Source organism: Leptodactylus fuscus, chromosome 1, assembly GCF_031893055.1.
Source record: "Leptodactylus fuscus isolate aLepFus1 chromosome 1, aLepFus1.hap2, whole genome shotgun sequence".
Taxonomy (NCBI): domain Eukaryota; kingdom Metazoa; phylum Chordata; class Amphibia; order Anura; family Leptodactylidae; genus Leptodactylus; species Leptodactylus fuscus.
Window position 1 is genome coordinate 289,210,551 of NC_134265.1, and position 18,947 is coordinate 289,229,497.

General features: G+C 38.7%; 1 protein-coding gene across 1 annotated transcript in view; it reads left to right on the forward strand.

Moving 5' to 3' along the window:
* Positions 1-18,947, forward strand: part of RXFP1 (relaxin family peptide receptor 1) — a 198,065-nt gene that overhangs the window by 154,490 nt on the left and 24,628 nt on the right. Inside the window, exons 4-7 of the mRNA XM_075287825.1 lie at positions 11,962-12,067; positions 13,282-13,353; positions 18,106-18,177; positions 18,264-18,335. Of these exons, the coding sequence (XP_075143926.1) occupies positions 11,962-12,067; positions 13,282-13,353; positions 18,106-18,177; positions 18,264-18,335 (322 nt within the window). The remainder of the gene's footprint in view (positions 1-11,961; positions 12,068-13,281; positions 13,354-18,105; positions 18,178-18,263; positions 18,336-18,947) is intronic.

The window sequence follows — 18,947 nt, forward strand, 5'->3', positions numbered from 1 at the left end:
CGCGTGTCCAAAACCTGGTAACTCTAAACAGTCAGCTCTGCCAGGATCTGGACAGGTTCAACCTCACTGCCTGGAGGTTGACCGCACCGTACGTGGAGACAGAGGATTGTCCCAGGCCGTCTTAAGGACATTGGCTCAGGTATTTATGGACTGGGGGGCCAGAAGGCAATGCGATACATCATCCATTGAGGCAGTCCTGGAATTCTTACAGGAGGGATTGGACAAGGGTTTGTCCCCAGCCACTCTAAGGGTGCATGTCTCGGCACTATCCGCTCTATTAGGGACCAGATTGTCGCAGAATCCTCTCATAAGGCAATTCCAAAGAGGGGCCTCTAGGCTCCGACCCCCGGTACGGCCCCCGGCTCCCCAGTGGGACCTAGCTGCGGTCCTACAAGGGCTATGTGCCCCGCCATTTGAACCCCTGACAGAGGTAGAGTTCAAATACCTCTCATGGAAGGTAACCTTTCTGCTGGCAATCACATCGGCCAAGCGAGTAGGGGAGCTTCAGGCCCTGGCGGCCTCGGAACCATATACAACCTTCTTTCCGGACAGAGTCCAGCTCAGATTTATCCAAGGATTTCTGCCAAAGGTTCCCACGATGGAAAATATTAACCAAACAATAACCTTACCAACATTTTTCCCCTCTCCCTCCTCCGAATGGGAGGAGAGAATGCACAACCTGGACCTTGTGCGAACACTGCGGATTTATCTAGATCGGACACGCCCATTCCGCAGAGCAGATAACTTGCTCATTAATTTTTTGGGTCACAATAGGGGAAGTAAGGCATCTAAGGCCACACTATCGAGGTGGATTAAAGAAGCTATTTCAGGGGCCCTGCAGGCACAGGGTCTGCCGGTCCCGGAACTTTTGCGGGCCCATGCTACTAGGGCAGTAGCCGCGTCTTGGGCAGAGAGACAATCTCTCTCGGTGGACCAAATCTGTGCGGCTGCATCTTGGTCCTCACATTTAACCTTTGCAAGGCACTACAGACTGGACTTGCACACCACCAAAGCAAAATCCTTTGGTTACTCTATCCTGTCTTCAGCTTGCCAGGATCGCCCTCCCTAGAAGGGGTATTACTCGTTAAATCCCCATCTTGTGCTGCTGTTTGGGCGTAGGGGGAATGGAAGATTATGTAGATAATCTGTTTTCCCTTAGCCCAAACAGCAGCACAAAGCTCCCTCCCTTTGACTTATGTTGGTTATACACGGCTATATTCTGTATGATGCTTGGAGACTAACACAGGGAGGGGGAGGTCTCCTGGGCCTTTATGGGAGGGCAACTTGTTAGTTTAATAAAAGTTCCACCTGTCCTAACAGTACACAGGGGCAGGAATACCCCATCTTGTGCTGCTGTTTGGGCTAAGGGAAAACAGATTATCTACATAATCTTCCAGAATTGCAGGGGTGCCAATACTTTTGACCAACATTGTAGTTAGCACATAGCACATACTTATGGGAGTTGCACTTGACCGTAAGCTAATGGTCAAATTTGACAATCCACATTCTGTAGTTTCCACAAGATTGCTATGTGGTTCTTCAGTTTATTGTGTGATATATGATTGATGAACACGTTACACCTAAATTATTGGTGGTAAAGTGCTGAACAGTATATCTATCATAAATATTATTTTAGGCAAATAATTTTTACATTGATGAAAGTCTCTTACCAGACTGCTACACTCAAACATAAAATAGAACCCCTAGGCAAAATATGAGATAAGCGGCAAACTGATTTTTCTAAAATATTGATTTCTTCCATTAGGTGTAGTTGTGTGGAAGGAATGTTTGATAACCGGCATGCTTAAGAGACACTTGAATTATTAATTGCTTCAGTTTTGGAATACATTATAAATCCAAGTATTGCCAATGCATCAAATACAATATACAACAGTAAAGCCCATTGTGATAAGCTGTCTGCTGGCATAAGCAGTCTATTCATTTTGATAGACAGCTAGTATTACAACAAAGAGCATGAATTTTAATAATGCATTATATTAATAAAGAAAATATTGAAAATACTGACTAATACTTATTGGGATAACAGAACAGAATATTGCAGCCATAGATATGAGGCAATCCTGCCAATGGTATTTCAAGGGAGAGGAAAGGTAAATACCATACAGTGCTATATATCCTGGAAACAAAAGGATTACACAGGAAAATACAACCTTTCTAATCCAGATTTCCCCAATAGCAAACTTAATGTGGGCTCTGTCAATACTGTACCCTTTAAGCAGAATAGCAGCACAACTGCACACATCAGAAGTTACTTCTGCTCAGGGAAAGTCTGATGCTATGTGTATTCCTTGAGAATTACTTTTGATGATCTGGCACTGTGCTCTTGAATGACTGGGCAACTACAGAGAGGACTGTGCAGCCTTACAGTTTCAGCTGCACAGTTCACTCTATTTCCTCCATGTATGCATCTATAACACAAGTTTTACAAATTTTCAATAGTTGTTTAGTTCAGAAATAAAATGAGCCATTTCTTAATGATTTTCATGTGCTGAACCAAATATCACAAGGAAAACTGTCAATTGGCTCTAGTTTCTATGATAGTGAGAAACTTGCTTTACTGTTATCTAAATTTTATAGATTACCCTAATAATATTCTAAATGTGAAAGTTTGGATGCTTGGATGTTTGTTAGTCAATCACGCGAAAATGGCTGAACGGATTTGGATGAAATTTGGCACATAGTTTGTAACCTCGATTAACATATAGGTTGCTTTTTATCCCAATAAATGACATGGCTTCTCGACTGTTATGAATTTATGTTAATATACTATATTAAACTGCTCTTGGCATCTTGTAAGTGCCCTTTTTTTACTCTCTTGGGTTTTTGTTTTGTTATTTTTTGTTTGTTGAAAATCCTTTCAATAAAAATTACAGTTGGAAAAAAAAACAAAAAACTGCTCTTGGCATCAGGACTCTCTCGGCTAATTGCAGGTTGCTGATAAAGCCAGGTCTGTTATCTCTCTATGTAAACACACAGATAACACTGAGTCCATTCTGTACAAGCACCTGCATATTTTCTGATCTGCGGGGGGAAAGACAAATACCAGATGCAGGCGGATCATTGACACCAACAACACATTCATTATAGGGCATCCCAGCGAGCTGCTGAGATGTTGGAACAAGCACAGGCACAGCGGAAGGAACAAGTTCAGCGGCAGGCCAGCTTGATAGCTGCCGAAACGCCAAAGCAGGTGGATCATCGACGCCAACAACACGCTCATTATATGGTGTCCCAGCGAGCTGATGAGATGCCAGAACAATCACAGGCACGGCGTGAGGAACAAGTTCAGCTGCAGGACAGCTTGAGAACTGCCAAAATGCCAGAGCAGGTGACCTACCGAAGGCAGCAACTTGCTGAATATAGGCGGATCATTGACACCAACCACACAGATGAAGTCATGGGCAGAAGCTAGTAATATATAGTTGTGACCTCTACAATCATATAGGTGCAAGTTTATTGTTCATAAAATTGTGAAAACTATTCTTCGGAAATTTGGCTGTATTTGAAGTCAACTATATTTTAAAGACATGTCTAAGCATTTTTACAAATTCTAATTATATTTAGGCTAATATGTTATTGAACTCTGCAACGTAGGTGCAAGAAATGAATCTTTAAAGACATGTTACATCCCAGGTTTTTATATTCCTTGAGGAGATTTTCCACCAACTCTTCATAGTATCTTCCTTGGTGTTTGCCAGGAAATTTATTACTACTAATCGGAATGCTTCCCATACAGCCTTTTCCTTCCCACGCAGCAAACAGTGAAACTTGTCATCTTGAAGAAGCACACAAATCTGAGGACCAATAAAGACTCCTTCCTTTATCTTTGCTTCAACCTTGGAAACTTATATAGGAGATACTTGAATGCCTCTTAATTTTTATCCATTGCCTTTACTAAGTTCTTCATAAGACCCAGCTTGATATGCAATGGAGGTAGCAGAATCTTTGATGGTTCAATCAGCTCTGGATGCATAATATTTTTAGTCCCTTGTGGCAGTGATTGTTGGAGTGACCTGTCTCTTTTCTTGTAGCAGTCTGATCTTGCACGACTGTCTTATTCCCATAGGAATCAGCAGTACTTTGTGTATCCACCCTGGAGACCAAGCACTAGCGCAACCCCCTTCAAGTTACCACAGAGGCACCACAGATGTTGATCATAGTTTATGCATCTCAAAAGTGGTTTCATGTTATGTTTCCTTCATTTGAACTGCATAAGCAATTGCCATTTTGCAGTAAGACAGCTTTAAGGCTCAGCTTGGATGAATCAATAAATAGCCTCCACTCATTAAACTGCAGAGGTTATTGCATGCAACAAGGTCATCCTCTTGAAAAAGAATTGGACAAGATGCTATTGATGGTCCCGAAACAAATCCGAACATCATCTGCTAGCAGATTCCACTGTTGAAGTCTGGAACCTAAGAGCTCTGCCTTACTCTTGAGCAGATCTAGATCTCTAACAAGATGATTCAGTTCACTTTTCGATATAAGGTGTGGTTCGCTGGAGATTGATGAAAGAAAATCTTGACCGTGCGAGGTAGATAGTTCATGACCACACGCTTCTTCTTTTTCTTCCTTAGTGGAATCGAGTGGGATTGTTTTTGGTGCTATTGGAACTGACAATTCTTCTGAATGAGCTACTGGACGTATCACAGATGGAATATTTGGATACTGTAAAGTCCACTTCTTTTTATTCGAAATTTCTTTCCCTATTGGAGGCACCTTGCAGAAGTAGCAATTGGCAGTATAGTCAGTTGACTGTCTCCAGACCATTAGCACTGCAAAAGGCGTAGATTGTCTTTTCTTGTTCAGCCACTGTGTGTGGAGCCCAACTCTTGTCCTGATCTCCTATTTTGCAGCCAAAATACAAGTGGTAGGCTTTCTTAACCATGGGACTCAAACTTCACTTTTGTGAGGCAAAAGTGACTTCACCACATATATAGCAGAAATTATCTGCTTTATTAATGCAAGTATGAGGCGTCGCTGAATATATATATAGACTGAATGATGTAACAAGTGAATGGAACATTTGAATATAACTGAGCTGCAGTATGACCATGTGACCAATGGATGTTATGTCACTGCCTGAGAATAAGAAGTGTAGTTTAATATCACCTTCCAAGACAACCATTCTGACCTTCTAGCTCCCCTACACCACCAGTTATATAGACATTAACCTGTGCACTATAAGAGATCCTTTCATTAACCTCTTTAATGCCCAAGACCACCAAGTATTAACCCATTCAGTGCCTTGGGTGACCAAGAATACAGATCAGATTACCAGGAATGCTGACACAAAGACACTTACTACAAAAGGCCTTGCAGACATTTACCCCTAACTGGCCTATACCACCAGTGATACAAACATCAATCATTTACTGCTTTAGGTAACCAATGACAGACATTAATCCCTTTACTGCAATAGACCCCCAGGGATACAGATATAAAAAGAAGTATTTGTCCAGCAGTGTATAAGCTCCTAAAAATATCCATATTTATTTGAATTATTAAAAACATAAAATGAATATGTCCAAAGGTAATAACTCATACATAAAATCAAGTCATTTGAGTTCTTAGTATATGATTTCTTTAAGATCAAATCACTTAAGTGACCACGGTCATGTGTATGGTATGTTTTAATGGATTGAAATAAACATGGATGTTTTTAATCACTGATGCACTGCTGGACATCTACTTTCAAAACTGTTGAAAGTCTGTTCTACAATAAGAGAATACTTACATACCTTGTACATAGCTTTTATTGGTATGGTAGTTTTTCTGCCATGTTGTGCATATGTTCTTAAAAGGAATATAATGAGAAAAATGCTTTGCTAGAAATAGGGGAGTCTGTAGAATTTTCCTCTGCAGTCTTTCTGCTTCAGTTATACCTAGAGGGAAATCGCCAGTGTTTTCCTAATTATAACGGTTTTGGAAATTGCAGCAACTCCATTGTGCATATTTTTCTGCAATGTGTGGATGGCAGTCATATTCAAATCCATTTTGCAGGGACTGGGGTCAAACCATGGCGTTTACGGTTTATGTTGAATCGGTTTTACTTTTGTGTTCTTCTTACTCTGTAAGAATCTGAAACGCTGGTTTAGAATATTGTGAACAAAACCATCTTATAAACTTCAATCAACAATGACAGAAGTGCAATATATAGCATACATTAAATACAGCATGGAGTGAACGGCTTAAGAATGCAGATTGTAAGGTTTACTACCAAGAACAAGCTTGATAGTAAATGCAGCAGATCATTTTCTTCTAAATGCGGCATTGTGCAATGTATATGATTTTATAGAATTCACAATTAGTAAAATAACATATTATTATTATTCCCTCTGTATTGCCAATAATAAAAGAGTGTTTGCTGGAACGCCCAGCCATAATGATGACTAAATCTTAACAAGACAAGAATAAAACTAAGAGTTAAGAAGAGAAAATAGAAAATTGAAGGAGTATTCATGCATCATTACATGAACAATGACTTGTGGTGTCACTATCCAGGACTTTTTAGGACATGTTCTTACGTAAACATTCTTCACTAGTAGTGACAGAGGGAGGTAAATTCTTATCTTCTGAGGCAATGCTGTTTTCATCAATGTAGTCAATGAGTTATTGGTTTGTGTAAATGCCATAAACAACTAATGATCAATGGACAGCAAAAGATACAGGACATGACGCTGGTCTAAAGGTATATGCAATGTAGCCTGAGTACCATAGTTTTGGTAGACAGTAGAATATCTAGAGAACTCTGAATACTATAAAAAAAACAAAAAACTTTGCCTTACAAAATTCCCTGATTTGGATTAATCCTGTAGGATATTAGGTTTGACTTGATGGACTTGTGTCTTTTTTTTTTATTAACCTTACCATTATATAATTGAAATAGATAGAAATGCAGCAGATACACACAGTAAAGCCAAAAATGTTCAATTGGTTATCATTGAGCCAACGTCACTTATCGGGAGTAATATAGCAGCAGGAGGACCTACCTTATGACCAGGTCCTTATACAGAGTTACTGAATCAAAGACTATTAGCTTACCATGAACTATAAGCTATAGATGGAGGCCATGTGTGTTTCACATTTAAGGCTGGGGTCCCACTTAGCATTAACGAAAAAAATGCAAAAATAGTTCGGCTCACCATATAAAAGTTCTTTTTCTTCAGATATAGTCCTGGAAGCACGGCACACGGAAGGACCCAACCCGTTTGGATACAAGTACGAGAACAATAAAATGTAGCCAGCTGATCCAGATGTATGAAAAGTCCGCGATAAATAAAATATAACTTTTATTTTAAATAAAATAAAACAAGTTACATAGTAACTTTGGTGTCATATCTCTGTACAAAAAAGCTACGCGTTTCGGGACGCTAGTCCCTTCCTCATGGCTCAAACATGTAACACCAAACTGATCTTTTAAACCATTACATCGAGATAACTCCACCTCCCGCCCAATCTATTAACCCTTACATTGTAAGCACACAAAAACATTAGAATCAACAATGCATATATAACAACTCCGTATATATAACTCAATGTGTGTACAGTAAATATCCATTACAGGGCGATACATAACCATTAACAATAATATATATACCAATATAATTACCGCGGACCATATGTATGAAACTCTCAATTTGAATGTAAACCTGTCTGCTGGCCCTACTGCTCATGCACCAATCTTAAATACTAAACTGCAAGACAAATCCTACAAACTAAAGAAAAAAAGCAAAAGAAAAAGATTAGAGACCGTCCTACTCACCCTCCCCGAAGAAATATACTGTTGAACCTGTATATAATCCTCGCACTCTCATGTTGTTTCCCTATAGTGCGACCGACTTCCTGATACACCTGGTAACCATGGTATCCTATTTCTCCGGTCACATGACCTCCCCGGTCACGTGACTAGGAAACGTCACATGATCGGAGGATAATGCACAGCCAAGGTATAACCAAGCCCCCAGGAAAAATACACTCATTCCACCACTGAAAAAAAGAGAGAGATATATATGTAAGTGAAAATCTGTATCTCATAATCCACAAGTTTCTATCTACTTATAAGGAATTCAATAAATATAAGCTAGATCAGACCTTAAATTAAGACCAGACGGCCATCTAGTCTTCAATTTCCTTATCCAAAAGGCTTCTCGAAGGAGAACCTTTTTTCTCCAATCTCCTCCACGAAGAGGTTTTTTTACTTGTTCTATTGCACAGAACCTCAAACTAGATACATTGCCCTGATGTTGAAAGAAAAAATGTTGAGATACAGCTGAAGTGTTGTCATGTTCTTTACTACTCCCCGCAATGTGCTCTGCAATCCTCACCTTGACCGCCCTAATCGTACACCCAACATATTTTAACTTACACTCAATGCACTCTATTACGTAAACCACGTGATCCGTGTTACAATTTAGAAAAGATAAGATGGAAAATTCATGGATATTATCCGAACTACAGAATGTAATAGTCTTATTAACATACCGGCAAACTGCACACCGTGGTAAACCACACTTAAAAAAACCTTTGTAATTTAGCCAGGTGGACTTATTTTTATCTCTACTAGAGTATAAACTGGGGGACAGTTGACTACCCAAGGAAGACCCTCTCTTGGCTACTATTTGAATTCCCTCTTTCAATATTATGCGTGTTATTGGATCCTGCAAAAGAATCGGCATATTTTTGAGTATGATTGTTTTTATCTGATTAAATTGTCTCGAATAAGGAGTTGAAAAAACCAACTTACGATCCGATTCTATAGAGCTTCTGCCCCTATTGTTTCTCAACAGAGATGTCCGCGTTTTATTATCCACTATTCTTCCAGCTCTTTCAAGGCTCCAATTAGGATAACCACGGTCACGCAGTCTACCAAGAGTAATTGTTTTTTGATTTTGAAAATCTGTATCATCAGATATAATACAGAATAATTCTCCAAGTGGAACTGACTTTAGAGTGTGCTTAGGATGTAGACTGCTAGCTAGTAGCACATTATTCCCTGATGTGGGTTTACGATAGATGCTAGTTACGACTGTACCTCGTTCAATGTCTGAATAAAGCTCAATATCTAAAAAGGAAATCTTAGTGGCATTTTGTGCATAGGTGAATTTTAAATTCAAACTATTATGATTTAAATAACTCATAAAGTCGGGAATCAAGTTGGTGTCACCCTCCCATACAAACAATAAATCATCTATATATCGACCATACCACATGACGTTGCTGAAGCAGGGATTCCTCAACGAAAAAACAAAATCTTCCTCCCACCATGCTAAAAATAAATTTGCTATAGATGGAGAAAAGGGGGCCCCCATAGGAGCCCCCTTAACCTGTAAATAATATTTCCCATCAAAACTAAAAAAAATTGTGTTGGAGTAAAAATAATGTAACTTCCAAAATATATTCACATAACTGTAAAGAAAATTTACTGTATTTGGATAAATGATATTCTAAAGCTACGACAGCAACGTCGTGTGGTATGCTCGAATAAAGCTGCTCAACATCGGCCGTGATCCATACATAATTAGGCTTCCATTCAAAATTATCAAAAACCTGCAAAACTGCTTTTGAATCACGTAAGAAACTGGGTGTCCGCCAAACCAAAGGTTTAAGTAAATCGTCCAGCCAAGTACACAAGGCTTCATTGACACTCCCAATACCAGCCACAATGGGGCGTAATGGTGGTGGTATACGCCCCTTATGTGTTTTCGGGAGGCCATGAAAAATGGCCATGATAGGATGATTGGGTATCAAATGTTTTGCCTGCTCTGAAGAAAATATTCCCATGGAAACCCCTTTGCCCACAAGAGATTCCAATTTTTTATATACCTGATGCGTTGGATCACAATCAAGTAGCTTGTAAGTAGTATCATCCTCCAATATATCCAAACATCCCCTCAAATAATCCAAACTATCCATAACTACCACCTTCCCATCTTTATCCGATTGTTTAATCACAATATCTTTCCGATTTTTTAAACTTTTTAATACTTGCTGTTCTTGTTTGGAAAGATTGTCAGAATGACTACCATAATGAACTTTATCCCCCAAAGTCTCGAGGTCCGCCTCTACGGCCTGCTGAAACAGGCCATAGACCGAAGCTCGAGACTTCAGGGGATAGAAACCAGGATTGGTATAATTAACTCCTATCCTGTGGATAGAGTGGTCATTGAAAGGAACACTCTCATTCTCAAGATCATTTAAATATATCAAAGACACCTGTTCTTTAAACGAAAGAGACACATTATCCAATACATCACATATATTATCATCCCCAACATTACCCTGTACATCTACAATAGTATTGGACTGTAAATTATTACTTATGTCCTCACTGTAAAAATGTCTTTTGACAGTTAAAGTCCTTATAAATCGATTGACATCTAATATAATCTGGTCTTAATTTAAGTGGTGGAATGAGTGTATTTTTCCTGGGGGCTTGGTTATACCTTGGCTGTGCATTATCCTCCGATCATGTGACGTTTCCTAGTCACGTGACCGAGGAGAAATAGGATACCATGGTTACCAGGTGTATCAGGAAGTCGGTCGCACTATAGGGAAACAACATGAGAGTGCGAGGATTATATACAGGTTCAACAGTATATTTCTTCGGGGAGGGTGAGTAGGACGGTTTCTAATCTTTTTCTTTTGCTTTTTTTCTTTAGTTTGTAGGATTTGTCTTGCAGTTTAGTATTTAAGATTGGTGCATGAGCAGTAGGGCCAGCAGACAGGTTTACATTCAAATTGAGAGTTTCATACATATGGTCCGCGGTAATTATATTGGTATATATATTATTGTTAATGGTTATGTATCGCCCTGTAATGGATATTTACTGTACACACATTGAGTTATATATACGGAGTTGTTATATATGCATTGTTTATTCTAATGTTTTTGTGTGCTTACAATGTAAGGGTTAATAGATTGGGCGGGAGGTGGAGTTATCTCGATGTAATGGTTTAAAAGATCAGTTTGGTGTTACATGTTTGAGCCATGAGGAAGGGACTAGCGTCCCGAAACGCGTAGCTTTTTTGTACAGAGATATGACACCAAAGTTACTATGTAACTTGTTTTATTTTATTTAAAATAAAAGTTATATTTTATTTATCGCGGACTTTTCATACATCTGGATCAGCTGGCTACATTTTATTGTTCTCCCACTTAGCATAACCTCTGGGGTAAAAACCGCAGAGTTTTACAGTATCTGCTAAATGGATAGAATTGTAGCTATTCCCATCCACACATTGCAGAAATAAATTGGAAGTGGAAATGCTGCAATTTCAATGCTATGGAAACGTTGGCGTTTTTCGTATAGGTATAATAGAAACATAAAATCCACAAAGGAAAACTCTGTAGACTTTCAGTGAAAAGCGATGCAGGAAAAACTGCAATGCGTTTGCACCACAGTTTTTCCTGCATAGCTTTTTGGCTGTGGCTCGCTATATGGGGGTCTTACTCTTAGAGTTCCACTAAAATTTGTTGATTTGCAGGAAAGTCCAAGGAAAGTACTGCATCATAAGTAAATACTGATAATTTTGTTTCTTTTTGGGCACCAGATCAATATTATATGCAAAACATAGCTGCAACACGTTCCACTACTGACCCAATAGTTTCAGGTGATGATCCAAGTGTTCCCGCTGATGACCTAATGCTCCAGTGCTTCTGGGCTCAACATGCAGATGCAAAAGATGTCAGTTCATTATGTTATTTCTTGGTGGGAACCTGGTATTTGGAATATATCTCTTAGGAGTTAAACTGTTGACAATTCTGCAAATTTGGTTAGTAATGAATAGATTTTACTTCAGTAATTTGTTATTTCCTATAAAATGTTCTCACTGCCACTGACAATTAGAAGAGACCCTTCATAAGCAGACATTAGTACTAGGTGACCTTTCAATGCCCTGCCATTCTCTTCTCTCATGTTCCTTTTTCATTTTATCCAGTGCTTGGGGAAGTGCCAGAGCAATGTTTGTGCCGTGGATTAGAACTTGACTGTGATGGAGCCAAATTACGAAGTGTCCCTTCTGTCTCCTCAAATGTGACCATGTTGTGAGTAAAGCAGGACAGTCTGTTTATCTGGATGAGAAAATCAATCTACACTTTTCTATCTTATTATTTTTATGTAGAAAGTTTTACAGTAAGATTCATCGTAATTCCATAGTTTGCTTAGTCAATACATTCCTCCTGAGTATGAATTACTGGCAAATGAAATAAAAGTGACCTGAAAGTTATCTGAATGGATGTCTGTGTACCGGATATTCACACATAATAACTATGACACAATAGCCTAAACAAATCCACTGTAACACATAAGTGAAAGTTGTTAGAATATGCAAATATATAGTTGTTGACAAAAAATAAATAATGCAGAAAGATAGAAATGTCAGATTGCCGCAAAACTTGGGATATAGTTAAGTTTCAACCAGATGTTTGAATACAGACAGGAGTGGTCTGATTAGACAATGGATCTAAAAAGTGCCCCCCTATTGCCCTATAAAATGGCTCGCAGAAGCTACTTTTGTGCAGTATACCTCTTGGATAATCGTTGACCACTAGACATGACACTATGATGCATTCATTTTGCCCAGTCTATAGACTTTGAAAGATGGTTCATCTTTAGAGTGAGACAAACAGATTGGTGCCTGCAATGAATAGTTTTCTATCTAGGACGTTTTTACCCATCATTTTAGAAAAAATCTGATATGTCATAGTGAAACTCCTATCAATTGCTAAAATAACAGGCAGAATTTCTCAGCTTAGCACTGTGCCCTTTTGGCTCTCCTTGAAGAGGCATGGTTCACTGTATATGGACTCATTCCCCATTGTGGGACTATTAAAGGATTATCTTATCTTATCTTATCTTATCTTATACACTTTACTGAACTGCTGAGGGATCACTGTTCTGCCCATGTGTGAGTAGGGATCTCAGCCACTAAGACATGCCCTGTTATGGAGATATTCTCCTTCTTGAATCATTGCTTCTAGGAAAGAATATTGCACTCAGTCAGTAACCCACAGAATGTTTCAGGCTCCATAATACAGAAGTGTGCTGTGTGTGAGACCTTAGTCCTGAAATAATAAGAGTGCCCAATTCTTAACATGTCTGGGAGGAGAAACCATTCATCACAAATGTAAATTCAGTATAGATCCCTTTAGCTATGTAACTGCTATCACATAAAATGAATAGACTTATTAGACACTTTGTCACAATCATAATTCATTACATGGCACTGTGAAGTAATAGTGACATTTCTCATTTACAGGTCATTGCAGCATAATCTACTGAAGAAACTTGGCCCTGATGCATTTTACCAGTACCCAGACTTACGTTATTTGTAAGTATGTTTTTTTCCTGTTCCAATTGCTTCAATTTTGCTCTCAAAATCTGGCTCAAAGAATTCATAAAGTTTAATATACCATGAAACCTCACCAAAGGACCACATCTTTGATAAGATCACTCCTTGTGTTGACCAGAATTTTTGTGACAGATTTCAGTTCCTTCATATACTATGTACACTGGACAATATCTATGAGAAGACTAGTCTAGTTTTCTACAAGACAATTTTTCAATTAAAATTTAGGTGTTAACCTAAGGCGGGGTTCCACTTGGTGTAAATGCCATGGTTTGACTGCGCCAGAATCGCCATGCAAAACATGCACTGCATTTTATGGTCACTCCAATGTGGATGGGATTCTAGCAAATCCCATCCACACCTTGCGGAAAAATATGTGCAGCGGACACGCTGTGATTTCCAAAACCGTTGCGAATTTTGGAAATCACAGCATGTCAATGATACCTAAGAAAATGATGGTGGTTTCCCTATTGGTATAATAGAAGCAGAAAGTCTGCAGAGGAAAACTCTGTGGACTTTCTGTGAAAAGCATTGCAGGAAAAACTGCAATGCTTTCCCACCACTGTTTTTCCTGCAGCGCTTTTTTGCTGCAGCCCCCTACTTGTGGCCTTAGCCTAAGAGAGTTTTGCCTATATGTGATATAATTTATGCACTTTTATTAGAAATGATAACAGGATAAAATGAGAAGTTATATTTGGAAATGTTTACTTACCGTAGTATCGCTAATGTAAAACCACTTACAATATTCCTTTTTCATAGATGACCTCCATATTTCCCATTGTCATGTCCATGCATTGATGCTATTCTCTTTATGCATGACATAGTGTGTACTGTGTGGAAGAATTATATGTGAATATTAATAGCCATTAACAAAATGTTTCAGATTAGTAATGCTTCCTCTAAGTTAATGACTTAGGTTGACTCGGTTGTTTTTTCTCTTGGCCTTTGCGAAACATTATTGTGAATTCTAGTCCGCTTCATTATTCTTCAGAGAGCGTCAGTAAGATACATAATGGTGCATTGAATTATGCTGAATTAGATTATGCTCAAATTACAACAAAGAAACAAAATAAAAAGCATTTTGTCTTTGGTATAAACAATAACCAAAAGCAAATTGGAAATGAAAAGGTCTTCATTGGCTTAGAACTAAGATGAAACATTGTAATTTTCTCCTACATATTTTACAGCCTGCTAGCCACCATTTATTAACCACAAGAGCAGATCACAGCAGAGTCAGGACTAAAGAGCAACACAGGGACCTTGAAAGAAAAGGCGTCTCCTGAGGTCACTTTATTTGTCAATGATTGCCTCTATTGCACCAGATCGACATCTTTCAATATTCCTTATATTAAAGGGGTTGTCCCACGTCGCATACTCACCAGTCTTCGTTGCTGTAAATTCTTCTTTCTTCCTGCTTTGTTGCATCATTGGTGGGCGGGGTTACATATGCAAAGCCAGCGGCGAGATGCCGCTGGCCCTGCGTGCACGCTCATAGACCAGTCTAGCCTTCACTATGCGAATACAGACCCGGCATCCGCCTCTCTCTATTACAGCGGATGCCGGGTCTGTAATCACATTGTGAAGGCTAGACTGGTCTATGAGCGGGCACGCAGGGCCAGAGGCAGCTCGCCGCTTGGCTTTGCATATGTGAATACAGACCCGGCATCCGCTGTAATAGAGAGGCGGATGCCGGGGAGTGTAGATGCAGATGCACAGATGCCTGCAACATCGCTATGCTCCTGCCCTGCATGAAGCCAGCAGCGGCAGAAGCGATGCTGTTATTCCGCTCCTCTAACCGTCCGCCTCTCTATTACAGCGGATGCCGGGTCTGTATTGGCGGCCCCTTCCCCCCAAAGGGTAAACTACCCCCCCCCCAGGCTCGCTCCTGTGCACTTAGCCCCTCCTCCCTCCCCCCTGAGAGCAGCAGATACATCACTTGACTTATGACCAGATAAGTCAAGAGATGTGTAAAAAAAAAATGAATAAAGTAAGATAGTGGACAAACAAAGCAGTTTTGCTGAAGCAGTGTATTTAGGAAAAGTCTTACATTCACATTAACAAGCAGTATAGATAGGATCCTTGTGATGGGACAACCCCTTTAAGTTCTGTTAGAGACTTTAGTAAGGAGGTCAAGCACTGGGCATTCTCAGAAAAGAAATAATGTACCATACTGATGTTGCCCAGTATAATATGACACTTACCAGGTTAAATAAACAATTCCAGACATCTTCAAATTGACAATGCACAATGCAGCAAATTGTTCATCATGAACCCGCCACACACCTTTCAGGAAAATGAAATACATGTTTCATTTCTATTTTATACTATGCTAAAGTAATATGTATATGTAATACGCTTGTATATCTCAGTTTCTTGATGTTGTCTTTGTACTGGTAATTATTGACTCTTTATACACTTCTTTTGCTTTAAGCTTTTACCACAATAGTTTGGGAATAAATCATTGTACGCCATTGTCAATCAATAAGAACTATTATGGTTTACACATCCTCATCACCGCCTACACCGCCACCTCTGACTTTACTTAGCTGAAGCCGTCACAGTCATATAAAACAATTGCACGCTAATGTTGTAAAAGCAAATCCCATTTATTTAAAGGGGAAAAATACAAAAGAGAAAAAAGAGACCTACTGTGTACATCACTACCAATAGTTTAGAATGGAAATTCAGATATTACACAAGTAGACATGACATCCAAAGAATCACTTAAGTTTGCTGTATCAAAGTTACCGACCATGCTAATATTTATACAATTTCGTAGTCTTTGTTGCCCATAGGAAACAAAGTTTTGGTATATTTTAAAAGCACTGTAGTAACTGAAAGCTATTATGTGACTGGTTACTATGGGCAATAAAGTTTCTTTTAGACATAAATCTGTCCAATTGTTAATGGTTTAAAATATATGTTTATATGTTATGAACACAATCTATGTCTGAAAAATAATCTGCATTATGGTTTTGCTATATTTTATAGATTTGTACACATATAATCTTCATAGAATAATAAAATGTGCACCTTTCTGGTTTATTTAAAGACCTGTTCTGATATCACGGCTTGAGAACCTGCCAGGTTAGGATGCAGCATGTGTGCTCTCTGAAACTGTTCTCTTCTCCCTCTCCTATCTCTTAGTGATCTATCATGTTACATCTTCTCCATTCCTTTTATCGCATCGCTGTACAAGCTGAGTTTCTTGGTTAGAGGTCTCTGCAAGTAAATGTGTAAATAATACAAACCTACAATAACTTCAGCAAGTGCCCAGAAGGGGATCACCAAACATTAGGGGAGAGGAAAGGGAATGAGACATGACTGCAGGATTGTACACCATATACCTATAGAGCAGTACCTATATAAGCCTGGTTGACCTAAGTCTTTATTGAAGTTTTTATACCTATTTAACATAGTGTATTGGTGCAGAAATCTTGACTAATCCCCTAGTATTTGTACTAAGTCTTCAAATGCCATGTTTATTTTTACCTACATTATTGACTCCATGTATACTGTCTACCAATAAGTATTTGGACACCCATGCAAATGAAGATATCTGCGGTCGTGATGTACGTTACACCTTCCGCCCTTAAATAGGAAACAGCATTGGCATTAGTCGCATGCAAGATGCCACGAAGTGCAGAGTTGTTCGATTTCGAGAAAGGAGTAATTGTTAGGTACCTCAGAAATGATCGATCCTTAAGGGACATAGCAAGCAAACTGAATTACCCAAAATCGACAGTGGCCTATATGATTACAAAGTGGAAGGTGAACGGTGATTGTCAGAATGTGCCCGAGTCGGCAGACCCCCGAAATTGGGAGATAGAGACTGAAGAGTGCTGGCCAGAGAAACCGCACCCAACCGATGGCTCACATACACCAGGAGTTTCACCAGGCATCCAGGAGTATTGTGTCAATCAATACCATCCGTAAGGACGCATCTGCTGGGTTCTACCAACTATTGTATATGAATAAATGTTTTTCTATTCTACCACAGGTGTCCAAATACTTATCGGTAGACAGTGTAGAATATTGCATAAATGTGTTTTCTTAATGTGACAGGATACCATGAGCAGCAGAGGCCATGATATCCTCTTATCCTTACCTACAGAAAATTATTTAAAAAGTTTCAAATTTTATTCTAAAAAGTAGTGATAAATTAACAAAAAAGTTATTCTGTTTTGGAATAATCAGTTACTGTGGCTGTAAACTACAGGTAAAAAAAAAAGTACAAAAAGTGAGCGCCTTTCAACACCCTCTATATATGACATAGAGGAAAATGGTGGTTTGATGTGGAAGTCATATGTTATATAGCTGTATATTGTATAGTACAACATAGCTGTGTGTTTAAGAGGAGAGTAAAATATGAAAACTGAAATTATTATATCACTTTTAAGCTTTTACTTTACCACTAAAAAGTCTAACAATAAAAGTGGACCCTCAGGGTTGCAAAGTGACTCTATCCACCCATACTGTACATCGGCAGTGCTTCTGCAGCCACATTCAATCATGGACAGGAATAGGGCCTAAATATGTAATAGATTATGTAATGTATACAATAGGATACGTGTCACTTTCCTTTTGATTCATATAGACATGATACTATAAAAGTTATTTGATCACTTAATCATTCTTTGTATATTCTGTAGCGCCATCTAGTGTTGCACAACATATCAACCACCACTGCTGCATGTTATAAAAATGATAAACATATTACTTCAATTTTATTAGGTATCTACAACATAACAGGATTAAAACTATATCAATGAATGCATTCAGAGGGCTCCACAACTTAACCAAACTGTAAGTATGTGGGTGACATTAGTCATGTATGTAAGATATGTTGTCAGGGTATATTTCCTATATTTCAACTTCCACATTTTTTCTAGTTATTTGAGTTATAACGCAATAACAACGCTTAAGCCTGGAGTATTCCAAGACCTTCATAACCTCGAATGGTTGTAAGTTAACTTTTTTTACTTTTAATATTGTAACCAAAATAAGTCGTATTTGTTATTAATGACATTTTTAAGTTTTTTCAGACGTGTGAGACATTTTTATTTAATGTTCTGAGATTGCTTGCTGTATTGCTGAAGTATTGCCTTCGAGAGAAGCTAGAAAAGTGTCCATTCATTTCCTTTAAATTGACCAAAATAAAAAAAATTGGTAAAAAAAAAAAAAAAAAAAAAACTTTAAATGTGTACTCCCTCTGATAAATCATCCACTGCTCTGGTTATGCTGCTCCCAAGGTTTCCGCCAGTCCTGTCTTGGAGTGATGATGTGCTGTATGTGTACATAGGACCACTGGCCTCGAAGGTCTCACACCATAGAAATACAGGTATCCGTATCCCGCGCAGCTATAGTGGCCATTCACATGTACAATGCAACATCACTGCAGGAGTTTTGCTATGGAAGAACTTTTTTCTTTTATAAGGAGATATTCATTTTTATGCCATTCAACTTGTTTGATGTTATTGTTCTACTGCAGTAAGACATTATAACTAATGAGATAGTATAGTGATACATGAGAGACTGCTTGTAAGGTATCTGGATTTTGCAGCAGGAATCAACAG